At 31.9% G+C, this 13,246-nt stretch overlaps 1 protein-coding gene across 5 annotated transcripts in view; it reads left to right on the forward strand.

The window, feature by feature from the left end:
- LOC140447185 (uncharacterized) overlaps positions 1 to 13,246 on the forward strand; it is a 232,029-nt gene that overhangs the window by 48,641 nt on the left and 170,142 nt on the right. The window contains exon 1 of one of the 5 annotated variants that reach the window (XM_072539688.1): positions 5,031 to 5,950. The exons of the other annotated variants lie outside the window; for them this stretch is intronic. Within the exon in view, the coding sequence (XP_072395789.1) occupies positions 5,823 to 5,950 (128 nt within the window). The 5' untranslated portion in view covers positions 5,031 to 5,822. Of the gene's footprint in view, positions 1 to 5,030; positions 5,951 to 13,246 lie in introns of those variants that run through there. 5 annotated transcript variants of the gene reach the window in all.

A 13,246-nucleotide genomic window follows, 5' to 3' on the forward strand; every position in this document is an offset into this window, starting at 1 on the left:
CAAGATTATAATAAGATATACCACTCTAGATGGTATCCGTACCTCAGAACAAAAGTGTATTAAGTCACAAAATATAAATTTTACAGGAGAGCGAAAATAAAAATTATTTTTACTGTTTTGTAACATTTTCCATTTAATACATTAAATTTTATTTAGCAAATTCTTTTAAATATGAATAATAATCATTGTTCTTTTTACCACTAAAAAAAAATTTTTTGAATACTACTGTTTTTGAAAAAAATGGACTTTACATATTTTTGCTCTGAAAAATAAATTTTTGACTGTGACTTAACATTAATTTTTCCACCTATCTTGTGGCAAAATCTCCATTATGGAAAACATCATACCTATTTTACAAAATTAAGGAAATATTTGGATATACAGAATTAAAAATACTATACGGAAGGGTTTGTAACAAAACCATGAATACGAGCAAGTAAAAAAAACTAGAAAAAAGTTTAATTAAAAAACAGAAATGGTCGTAAAGTAACTGTATTTTTATTAAGTAAAAAATTTAACAATAACTTTTGAAGTACGTAACAAAAGAATAATTAAAAACTAAACAAATGCAGGGCTACTTCCGCTAATTATCAGTAATCTGAATTGTATCTTTATGTACTAGAGTCTGAAAAAAATAGTGAAACCTCGCTGGAACCCACTTTAGCAGCTTTTGAAGATCATTGAATTTTTTAGTACTTATCGGATTTAAGGTATCTCTCAAGGAAACCAGAGAATCTTCTAAAGATTGATGATTTCTTCTACCAACTCTTCGGTTAAAGTCTACACTCTGAAATTCCAAATCTAAGTCTGTTTTAAAGTACAGAATCCCAGGATTTTCTTGTCTGAATTGCATACATACTGCTTGTGAAATTAAAAATTTTTCGTTGTTCTCAGTTTTCTTTTTATTTTGAAATGGTGAATCGCAAGAATTGTACAGTTTATTAAAGTCTTTAAAATTAGACGTTGTCATTTCATACACTTTGAAATCTTTGTTTTTTCCGCAAATTCTAGCCAACTGTAACCAATCCCATGGAGTAATAATTTGAAAATTAGGACATTTTTTAGCTTCTCGTTCTATAACTGAATGTATACTGTCCACCTCCATATGCGTATGCCCTCGCAAAAGGAATTTGTGAGTTATTTCTTTTATATGTGGATATCTCGAAAGTAGATAAAAGTAGCACATAATCATTTGTATGTTCCGGTTTTGGGATGGGCAGTTATCGGTCCAAATAACAACCGAAGTTGTGCTTTGAGGTAATGAATGAATGTATTGGACCAAGCATGAGGCCATTTCGTTTCCACCTCGGCCAGCAATTGATTCATCCCACATTAGACAGTTCGCCTGTTTTTCCGTTGAATCATAAATTGTATAATTAAAACACCAGAGTTTTAGACTGTAAAAACTTTGAGAGTTAGTTAGCTTTGGGCAAGGAAGACATTTTTGTAAATCTATCACTAAAACTTTTTGTCCAGGGTTATTGATGGACATCTCCTTGTCTATCTGTTTCAATTTGTACCGTTTATCGGCCTCTAACAAATGAGCGTTATACTGCACTTGTAATGTTTCTCGCTCAGCTTCAGAGTTTGACTGTCTTAGATTGATTAGAAATTCATCACATTTATCACAAGTATCTTTTGAAGGAACAGCGAACGATAAATAAAAGCCATTCTTTGCCTACTTCGTCCGAAGGAATGTTTTTCAAATCACACTCTTCCTTAAACATCCTAAACATTGTAGAAATATTTAAGTGACCTCCTAAATATTTTTTCGCCGTCCTTCTTCGACTATAATGTGATTCTTCACATGGGTAGGCCATTATATGCTCACGAATCCTGTCCTTTACCTCATCCTTTACTTTATTTATAGATGGCTGCTTTCCTCTTTTGTCACATTCTACAACTCCACTTGTTTGCATTTTTTCAAGTGCACATCTAACAAAAGATTGAGAAATATCTAGAGTACGCAAAAAGAACTTACTGCAAACTTGAAACCTCTTTCCTTCAATGGTAAAAAAATATTTCCAGTTACAATGGCGTTTTCGTGCTCGAGCACCTGTTCGTTCTCTTTTTCTTTTGATACACATTTTTTCAAGACAAGAACATAAAAACTGTCTTTTTTGATCTGTGGTTGTCTCGTGATTCCAAAATTGTCGGTGAATTTGTGCTCTCTGAGGACCTAACATGTTTTCATTGCATTTTAAACGGCAGTTTCTACAAGGCTCTCGAACCTTCCTTTCCTTTATAGTCTATTTAGTTTTGGAAGATTTATATTGTTGGCCTGCCATCCTCTTCTTTTTTCGTTTGTTTCATTGCCACGTACTTTCGTTCCTTAAACGTTTCTTACCTTTGCTTTGATGATCGGCTACCATGACCTCTTTTTCATTTTCATCTTCACCCTCATTTGTGATTTCAAAATCATTGTCAGTACTCGAATTAATGCTAGGAACAAATGAACTTCCCGAATATTCAAATGGATCTTCCTCGTCTTGGTGTATGGTACTTGTAGATGAATTGAGCTCCAGTGGTGGTTGCTTAATTTCGTTAATAAGCAAGCTGCTACTTGAAGAAGGTATGTCTTTAGGTACATCTGAAACAACAGCAGCTGCATTTAGCTGCATTTCAGTTGTATCCTCCTGTAGGTTAACAAAGTTGTAAGATATATCTAACAAAGACGGTGATGTGATCCGTACAGCCATAGCCTCATCCGAATTCTGACTCTCAAGGTAGTCTAAAACAATAAAAAAAAAGATGTACAGGCAAAAAAGAGAAATACATTGACAAGAGCTTTGAGATTTATTACTTTTACTTTTCTAAAACAATAATATCAGCTATTATAAGTGACTCCGTATCTTATATAACAAGAACAAAATAATTCATCCTTGTTTTATTTTAAATTCATTAGGTATAACTTTTCTATTAAATGGCGTACGAATGTTAAAGATCGTCACCGTAAATTCAAAACATTTGTCTTTATAATGTAGTTAAACTTATTATTTATCATTAGAAATACTTACGTTTACTAGAAATATTTTCCACTGATGAGGATTCATTATTCACGTTTTGTTTACCGCTCAGCGCAAGCTGAAGAATTCTGTGGGCTCTATCTTCCATTTTTGGCTATCTCGTTTAATTTAACATGCACGACTTAAACAAAAAATATAACACCGGGTTTAAAAGCGAAGAGAACATGCGCTTCAATACACTGCAAATAGCGAACTAAACAAACGCACGTATTGTACTATGTAATTCACACCTCAACAAGCACAGACTTGTCAAATTTTAAAAGATTGTGGACTTAATGCTTTGCCTGAATTACATTATGTGGGACATAATACTTTTTGTTGGACATAATATGGTTTTGCCCTGGGAAATGTACACACCACTTTGGATCTAATACATTTGAAATGCAGAAGATACTGTTTTGCTCTAAGCGCAATGTGGACTTACAATTACAATTACAATTACAAATACTGTTCATAAAAGGTTATTTTGGCCAATTTCAGTCGAAACAGCGAATAAGAAGCACCATTGAATAGAGCGGAAAATTTTAATCCCAGTGAGCCAAAAAAGTAGAAAACTGAAATTTTGGACTTAATACAGTTTTACTCTGAGGTACGGATATACTTTGGACGTTTATTATTTTGTTCGCGTGGTTTTTATGGACAAAAAAACCGATGCCTCCAACTGATGTAGTTTCAGTGCTAATCTCTAATCTGATATAATATCATATAATACAACGTAAAGAGTTATGGGGTTTTCGGGTTTCCGTATAGTCAGTTTTTTGCCTCCCCCCCCCTCCTGAATCCTTGGGACAGACTGATATCAGTGTGAGATTTTGGACTCATCCTAATCACCTGGGGTATATCAGTATTTATTTTAAAATGTGACATCGCGGTTTTAAGGGGTATATTGGGATTAAAACACCACGCCTGCCGGCTTGGTGAGTGTTCGCAGTATCACAGCCGGTTAAATTAACTTGATTGCCGCCTGCAACTTTGTGGTACCGTACCTGTCTGGAATTGTATTCCTTAGCCACGGGCCACTAATGATACAGCTGCTGACCTGTGTCATGTCCTCAGTTGATCCGCGGGTACTAATTTGGCTAAGCTTTATTCGTATCTGTCCTGTATATCTACAGAAACTTCCCTATCAGCCATTGAGACGCGTCGTGTTGGGGTTGAGGACTCCCCCGCCCAGTCTGTCTTAGGCAGAGTACTGAAGGACCCCTACTTAGTTCAGAGTCCCTCCTTTACGCAAGCTGAGACCGGCACTCAAGAAAAAATGTTTTAGTATAATAAAAATCATAGTTCTGCGGAATTTGCGGAATCTACTAAATGGTATAACTTTATTAGTGACATAGTTATGACGTGTGAAATGGATGTTAGCAATAAAATAAGATTATGTATTTTAAACATTACCTTTAAACGCAAATACATAACATAAAAACTACTTACTCTATCGCGTTGAGACAAAAGGATAATATTTACGTAAAAAGTAACGAAGAAACAAAAAAAACATGCTGAAATTATTGTGCGACAGTAGTGTAGATTATGAGGGGGGAAAAGGAAGTATCCCTTCCTACAGCACGCCTCTGGTAACAGCGGAAAACTATCTTGTATCAGAATAGTTGGGCTAAAATCATTTTAGAATATTTGTAATAAAACACTCTGTATCTCGGTAAGGAGAAATATTTTATTTAAGTGTTTTAGGTTAAATCTTCTCATTTTGTGCTATATGGACAATTCTTAATGAAACATCCTGTATACTTTATTGTTCTTTTTCGTCGTTTCTTATCGCAAACATTAAATTAGAAACGGTCGAAATAAACCAATTGTTTACTCGAACATTTTAATTCATTAAATAATGTCTTGATGATTCACACTAGGAAGGCATCACCTCTTCGTATAGCCATATGTTCCGCCCATGCAGTCAGCTGGTAGCAGCGCTCTAGTGAGTCAGGTGGAGTCGGAGGCAGGGCAAGAGGAACGTGGTTGCTTGCCGACTGTCAAGTATTTGTTGAGCAGTCGCGCGCTGCGATCAATAAACCCAACAGCCGTTTTGTTTCACGTTCTCTTCTTTCATATCCACCAAATAAATTTATTAAAACAATGCTCTTTGATCAATTCGCAGCGACGGCTGCAACTCTGTCAATTTTTTAACCGGGTCACTGAGCGGTCATGTGGTTATTCCTCGCGCTAGGGATACCTTTCCAACACGTGCATCTCGCTATAAATAGTTCAAAATTTTCATCCAAACAGTGTCTTAACAATAGTGAGTTTTCCTCGGTTTGTTACTCTGATAGTTGGATTGTTTTTGTCGGCAAAAACTGTACTTCTAAACAATATATATAATAAAAAAGTTCTTTGTTACGCCGATAAGAGTTACCCTGCTGTGATATAACCGCTTTTTGTAAAAAAGTTAATCGTGTTGCAATAATCTGTGTGCACGCTAAAAATTTTCGACAACTTTTCCACAACAAGTGAAAACGCTGACAAATTAGTTCATCAAAATTTATTAAGATAAGTGGACGTTTCTTAATAAACAGTAAAAATTGTTTTTGATAGACCTTTATCCTGTGTTTAAAAAATAGAAGTAGGCTGGTGTTACAAACAGAAAAAGCTCGATAATATTGTTACAGCTTTTATACGACGAAGTGCCTTTCTATTTGGACTTTTGATATTTTTAAATAAACATTTTGTACTCAATTTAAACAGAGACAATCACCGAACCTGGATAAATTACAGGAACATTCATACCAAGTTTCTAGATATGCTCGAAGTAGCTTTCTACAGTCGAGGAAATATCACAGTGTGTCGTGTATGGCAGAATCAGTGATGTTGTGCTTCGTGCAAGGCTTAGATGACAAAGATGTGGCCAGGAGTAGTGGTACTAGCAAGGAACCAAAGTTCAACTCTGTCAAAAAAAGGTTTTTATTGCGAAAATCTAGGTAAGGTATATTCTTATAAATACAAAAATGAAAATGCTTGTTTTCTAACTGGAATCTATCTTAAGACAGTATTTTCTATTTTAATAAGCCTTGTCCAAGGTCTACGAAAGGACATTAACCAAAGATGCTATTTTATATAAGTGAAGTTTTCATGGAATGAATTCTGTTTTTTAAAATAGTGAAGGATAATGAGATACATATTTATTTGTGTTAGTACATTCTGTTGTGATGTATCTCCCTGTTTATCCAATGTAGAAATTTAGCCAATCGTTATAAGTTCAAATTGTACAAACAAAATTGTTTTGTTAATTATTGTTGATACAGAAAGATCGGATTTAAGAGTTAATAATGGCGTAGCGTCCATGGATCCGATACAAAGCTAATTGAACTTAATTTATATAAAATTTGTGTTCTTAATACATAAAATAAGTTCTTTAAAGTTTCGGCTATTTTGTGACAATAAATCCTGTAATTTCATGGCCATGTAATAAAAACAGTGTGTCTATCGTATTCAAAAGTTCAAAAATTCAAAAAAAATTACTATCGCATTCACAAACATTATAAATAATTCAAGGTGGACCACCAATGCTCATTTTAAATATTAATACAAATTTTATCTCGCATTCTGAATTTTAATACATATTATATAAAAGTGAACAGTGGATTTGTGGTTCTAGGCTGCTAAATATTTCTAATTTTACACAGAAAATGATTTAAGCAGCATATAGTTCACAAAACAGACAAATAACGAAATAGTCACAGTCGTCAGAGACTTGACCCCTAAAAATATATACGAACAAACTGAATTTTGCAGAGAATATTAATTTTAGGACTCCAAAAAAGATGCAAAAAAGTTTACTACTTTTACCCCCGGGCTTCCCTCTAAAACCCCCTCGAAGGGGGGTAAAGACGCAAAAAATCGATTTACCAAGAATCTGTACACCGTAAAAAAAATGTTTCAAATAAAAAATGTAGCTGAAATAATTTTAAACAAAAATGTTTCTAAGAATTTTTTGTGTATCATTAACCGTTCTCTTAGAAAGAACGCTTGAAGCGACCGTCGATTTTGATTGTCAGTTACGTGCGCGGAATCAATATACAATAAAATTTGTATCAGCTCGACGATAAAAATTCTATATCTTTTGAGCCAAGTGTCCTATCGACAAAAATCAAGATGCGTTTTAAAAGCAAAGAGTGCATCTTTCGTATGCAGTTTTTGTATTTTGTCGAGAATAAACTCAGTTTTTATAAAGGTGTTAAATAAATTAAAGTGCCGCGATTTTTGCCATTTTTTACGATTCTCGTGAGGTCAATAAAATTGATCACTTTTATTGACCAGTTGTAGTAAAATTTCCATTTTTAAAGATCAATCTTTAAAACCTATGACATGAAATTTTAATTTTGAGTTGTGGTAACAAATGTGAGGCATTTGAAATCTGAATAAAAACGCAGAATTTAATGTTTACATTACAAACGATCACAAGTCACGAGAAATGTATTTAAGAAGACTGTTTTGGGTGTAGTTTATTGCAGAAGTTTTTTCTTTTGAAAAGTGTATTAGTGTAATTAAAAAAAAAGTTTTAAATGTTTTTGATCGTTTGTTGTGTGAAAGTTTAAATTCAGCGTTTTTTAAGCATATTTCAAATGTCTCAAATTTGTTGCCAAAACTCAAAACTAAAATTTCATTCTATAAGTTTTAAAGGTTAGGCTCTAGTAATCGAAACTTCATAGTGGCCAGTCAATAACAAGGACATATTGTATTGTGAGAATCATAAAAAATGGCAAAAATCAAATCGCGCCACGTTTATTTATTTAACGTATAAAATCTGAGTTTATTTGCTACAAAATACAAAAACTGCATACAAAAGCTGAACTATTTACCTTTGAAACGCATCTTGATTTTTGTCAATAGGTCACTTGAATCAAAATATATCGAATTTTTACCGTCGAGATGATACAAATTTTATTGAATATTGATTTCGCGCCTGTAACTGACATGCAAAATCAACGGTCGCTTCAACCGTTGTTTCTAAGAGAACTGTTCATTCTACGTAAAAAATGCTTGTAAACATTTTTGCTTAAAATTATCTCAGCTACATTTTTTAATTGAAGCATTTTTTTCTACGGTATACAAATTCTTGTTAAATCGATGAGTTTTAGGGGGAAGCCCGGGGGTAAATGTAGTAAACTTCTTTTTTGGGGTCCCAAAATTAATATTCTCTGCAAAATTCAGCTTGTTCGTGTGATTTTTAGAGGTTCTTGGTATTTTCGTCTCTGACGACTGGAGTAACATTAGAACAAGTTGTAAATGTTACTTACTTAGCTGCTCGTGAAACTGGACCTTCCTTTAAGAGATCAAGATGAGTCTAAAAATAATAAAAGAAATTTTGGAGTCTTGAAAATGGCCAGAAATGATAATGAACTTAAAATTTATTTGAGAATTCTTTTGTACTTAGTTTTTTTTTTTTCGAGAAAAAACTTTTTTAAACGAGAATCTTTTCATTATTAAACTTGTAATTTGTCGAATTTGTTTGCACCATTGTTTGCACGTGAAAGTGCCCAATCTTCTTACAGTTAAACTTTGATTACTTCGGCGATGTCTGTACAGGGTGTCCCAAATTGTTATGTTTTGCAGGTATACCGAAAACTAGAGGAAATAGAAAAAAGTATTGCCCAATCAAATCATCAATAGCTGAGTTACAGGACAATTATTGAAAAATGCCGAAAGCGACAGAGTTAAAAATATCCTCTTCATTAAGAAAAATTAAAAAAAATCTTTATAGAAACTTTTGATAGAAATGTTATGGAAAAGTTCAACGACGTACGAGAATTTTTTTAGGGGGTCTTACTAAAGAAATATAATACCCCCTTATGGTTTTTTTTAAATTGGACACCCTATATATTTTGACATTTCTCATTTACGTTTTTAATTCTCTTTTACCGGATATAACATATGTTATATCTATTTTCCATTTTTGACTCTACTATGCAAATAAAATGTTTGAGTTGACGTCATGTTATAGGTATTTAAAAATAAAACACTAGCAACAATGATAACTCATTTTTAACATTTTATTATGAGGATACTAACCCCTTGATAGTTTTATTTAGCAAAAATAAAATCAGTTACTACCTAACTTGAAAGTAAAGTAAATACCTAACTGCTTATTGTTGCTTCAAAGTGAATTATTATTTTTACAGTAAATAAAATTGTCAAGAAATGGAACACACTGTATTTTATTAGATTTTTCGTTTCAATTTATAATTTTTTAAAATTATATTGTCTTGTATTTTTTTATTATTGTTCTGAAGCCATTTTCTTGTGCCATTTAAGCCATCTTTATACAATTTACTATTTTTATTCGGAATAAATCACAATGTTACTTTAAAATAATTTTATTTTGACTTTTGAGATTTAATTAATTTTCCATTAACGGTAACTCCCGCTTTGATATTATTGAGCGTGTTTTGGAAAATTTCTTCAGAATATAAGTTAAACAAAAGTGGCGATAAAACACATCCTTGTCTAACTGCTCTACAGATATTCATTTCTTCTGAGTGTTTCCCATCAATTTGAACTATGGCACTTTGGTTCCAATATAATGTTTGCACAATATTTATGATTATACTGTCAATGCGCTTGTTTATAAGTATTGATATTAGTTTTTCATGTCTTACTTTATCAAAAGTTTTTTCGTAGTCAACAAAGCACAAGTGTAGATCAACGTTTACATCATCGCTGAATCAATATATTGATGGCAAATAGTCCTTCTCGAGTACTCATTCCATTTCGGAACCCGAACTGCGTCCCGCTAATATCCTCCTCCAACCTTTCAAATATTCTCTTATGTATTACTTTCAGCAGTACTTTTAAAGTATGACTCATGAGGCTCAGTGCTCGATAATCAGAGCACTCTTTGTCTTTTGCTGCTTGTTTTTTAGGGATGGTTATAAATGCTGACTTCAGCCACTCTTGTGGTATTATTCCCGTATCGTACACTGTGTTGAATAAATCTACCAATACTTCCAAGTTATCCTCTTCCACTAGTTTTAACAGTTCTACTGGTATTTCATCTAATCCAGCTACATTATTCTCTTTAGAGTTTTTGATAGCATATTTGATTTCATCTATCGTGATTTTCTGTCCCTCTAAAGCATTTAATTCTTGTATTTTCTGTATTTCACCACTTTCATCTTGCAAAAGTTCTCTAACGTACTCCTCCCATCGTCTTAATTTCTCTGGTAAATATATTAGTAGTACTCCTTTTTTGGATTTTGTTATATTGTTTCATCAAATAGATTTCCTTAGCTGTTTTGATTTTTTCCTTAATTATTCGTTGTATTTCTTTATACTTCTGTAGATCTTTTTCTTTATATTTCCTTCTTTCTTGCATCTGTAATAGTATTTCTTCTGTCTTCCACTGTTTTTTAAACTATTAAAAGGCAAAAGATACTAGCAAATGTAATATGCGATGAAGCTCGCATATCCAGTGCAGGAATATTTAACTGGCAGAAAAAACTTAATTGGAATGACTCAAATCCTCACTTACTTCAGGGGATCAGGAGGTAAGGGAGATTCGGTTTTAACGTTAGTGTTTTGTTAAGCATAATAAATTGGTTCATCATATATTTGATGATAAATTAACTACTGTCGGATGTAAAGGTGGCTTAAAAACGAATTTGAATAACATTTTTGATGAGAAATATTTGGCCGAGAGTAATACATTTTTGTTTCAATAAGATGAAGAACCTGCCCTTAATACAGAATTCGTTGGAATTTATTTAAATGAAAAATTTTATAATCTGTTAATTGATGGTCCTTCTTCACCAGAACTGAATCCTCCTGATTTTTTTATTTGGCGATTTCTAAAAAACAAAATTTATAAAACTGACTTGAATACTAAGAAAGAATTATTACAAGGCATTCATCAAGCATTTAGAAAAATAAAGCCAATGCATATTCTCAATTGTGTAAGATGTGTAGTAAAAAGGTGTTAATTATTATTACAACAAAATGGCATTTTGAACATTTATAATAATTTTTAAATTTTTTGAAAATAATTCTAGTTGTTCCGTTGTTTATTATTGTTGTTTTTATGTTTATTATAATGTTAATATTTTTGTAAAATTCATTCTGGTTGTTAAATAGTTTTTGTGCTGAGTAAATTTGTTATTTTCATTTTTTAAGTTAAATGATCTTATTTCTGGTAAATAAAACTGTAAAGAATTATCATCCGCATAATAAAATGTTAGAATGTGTTACTGAGTGTTTTGTTTTTAAGTGTCTATAACGTCAAATAAAAAATTTATTCTTATAGTAGCTCCAATGACAAAAAAATAGATATATAATATCAGGTAAATGAGAAATAATAATGTAAACGAAAGATTTCAAAGTATATAGTGTCCCATATAAAAAACGTAAGTTGGCATTATATTTCCTTAGTGAGACCGCCTAAAAAAATTTTCGTACGCCGCTGAACTCTTTCATAATATATATCAAAAGTTCCAATAAAGTTTTTTAAAGTTTTTCTTAATAAAGAAGATATTTAACCCTGTCGTTTTCGACATTTTTCAAGCTCAAGAGGAAGTCTCAATATAGTGTGTCCATACTTTTTGGCGATATTCGTATAATTTGTTAAATTGCTTCAGTGCAGAACTTCAATAAGTTGTTTTTTTGTCCAAGAATCTTTGAAATACAAATTATTTTCCTTTAAAAAGCTATAATTATTAAGCATTACTATTCAAAATAACTAAATTTCAGCAAACAACACCCCACACTCTATTAAACGAACTGCTTCCCAACTAAAATGCTTCGTATAGGCATCCGGTCGGTTGTAAAAAAGATAAAATTAAGGAGGGATCAAATTTCAAGGCATTTAAAGCGTTTTACAATATATGTTACGGCGACTATACCCGTAAAAAAAGTAAATACTATTTTTTAACACCAGTCCTTGCAGTTTATCTCACAAATAAATAACATATTATAATACTGTGAGGTATTTTGCTTTAATAAAATGAGAAAGAATTATAAAAATGTTTTGATATGTAAGACAATCATAATAATTTAATTACAGACACATTAATAAATACTTAACGTTATTAGTCGCTACGTATATCAGAGATAAAATAGGTCACAATTAACTTGCCATTATCTCTTGAAATTTAAGACTTAATTGACAGAAATAGAAAGACAGAAGATAGAAATCGATACTACTTGATGCCGAAAAAGGTTTTTTAGGAGTTGCCAAATCAGTTGAAGAGATAACTCTCTGATATGGAGCAAGCAGCGCGGTGTTAAAGAAAATAAAAACGTATTTGCGAAATTATTGAAAACAGTGGAGCTTCTACAGCTTTAGCATTTCAATGAAAGTGCGTTGTTCAAGGTTGAAGTTCCTGAGAGAATCCTATTGTATTATAATGTTACCTATATCTCGGCACGGAAAAGGGCTACAGGGCCCATCTTGGCGGCATATTTTATTGCGAATTAATTGCTGTTTATTGGTATATTATTAACCAATCCCCCAAAAACTATCCTGTCATCCCCTAGCTCAAAACTCACCCCCGGAGAAATCGAGATATCTGCCAAAAACGATGAAATTAGGAAAGTAAATCGCAAATCGCAATTTAATTGAAATTCCTGTAGCCTGCTGTGTGCCATAAATCAAAGTTTTATTTAAAAATCTTTCATAAAAGGTATATAAATAAAAGATCCTTTCGGTCTACAAACATTATTTGTAGCAAATTAAATTTTCTAAATTTTTTTTCTCTAAAATTTTTGAACAAATTTTCTTTTGGACCTTATAACTTCTTTTCTGGTTATTTTAAATTAAAATGACATCATAGCAATATTAAGGAGGGTTTTTCATAGAGTAATTTTCAGTACAAATTTGTTTAATTTCGATAATTTCCCTGAAATTTACAGAGCTGCGAATTTGACTGGATTCTTGGAAACTCTTGGAATAAGGGGTCAAAGGGTTTTCGCGATGTATCTCTTAAACAAGCAACAGTACAGAAAATTTTATTAGACATTATTTGTAGGAAATTGAATTGTCTACAACTTTACTTTTATTACTTTATATCGTAAAATGGAAAATAAAAAAGTTATTAATAAAAATAACTAAAAATTTTTGAACAAATTTTCTTGTTGTCCTTATAACTTTTTTTGGTCATTTTACAATAAAAAGACATCATAGCAATATTATAGAGGGTTTTCAACGAATAATTTTTACTACAAATGTGTTTATTATACTAATAATTATTTTATTAACCGGGTTCTTGAATACTCATAAGAATACA

This window comes from Diabrotica undecimpunctata, chromosome 8 (assembly GCF_040954645.1).
Source record: "Diabrotica undecimpunctata isolate CICGRU chromosome 8, icDiaUnde3, whole genome shotgun sequence".
Lineage (NCBI taxonomy): Eukaryota > Metazoa > Arthropoda > Insecta > Coleoptera > Chrysomelidae > Diabrotica > Diabrotica undecimpunctata.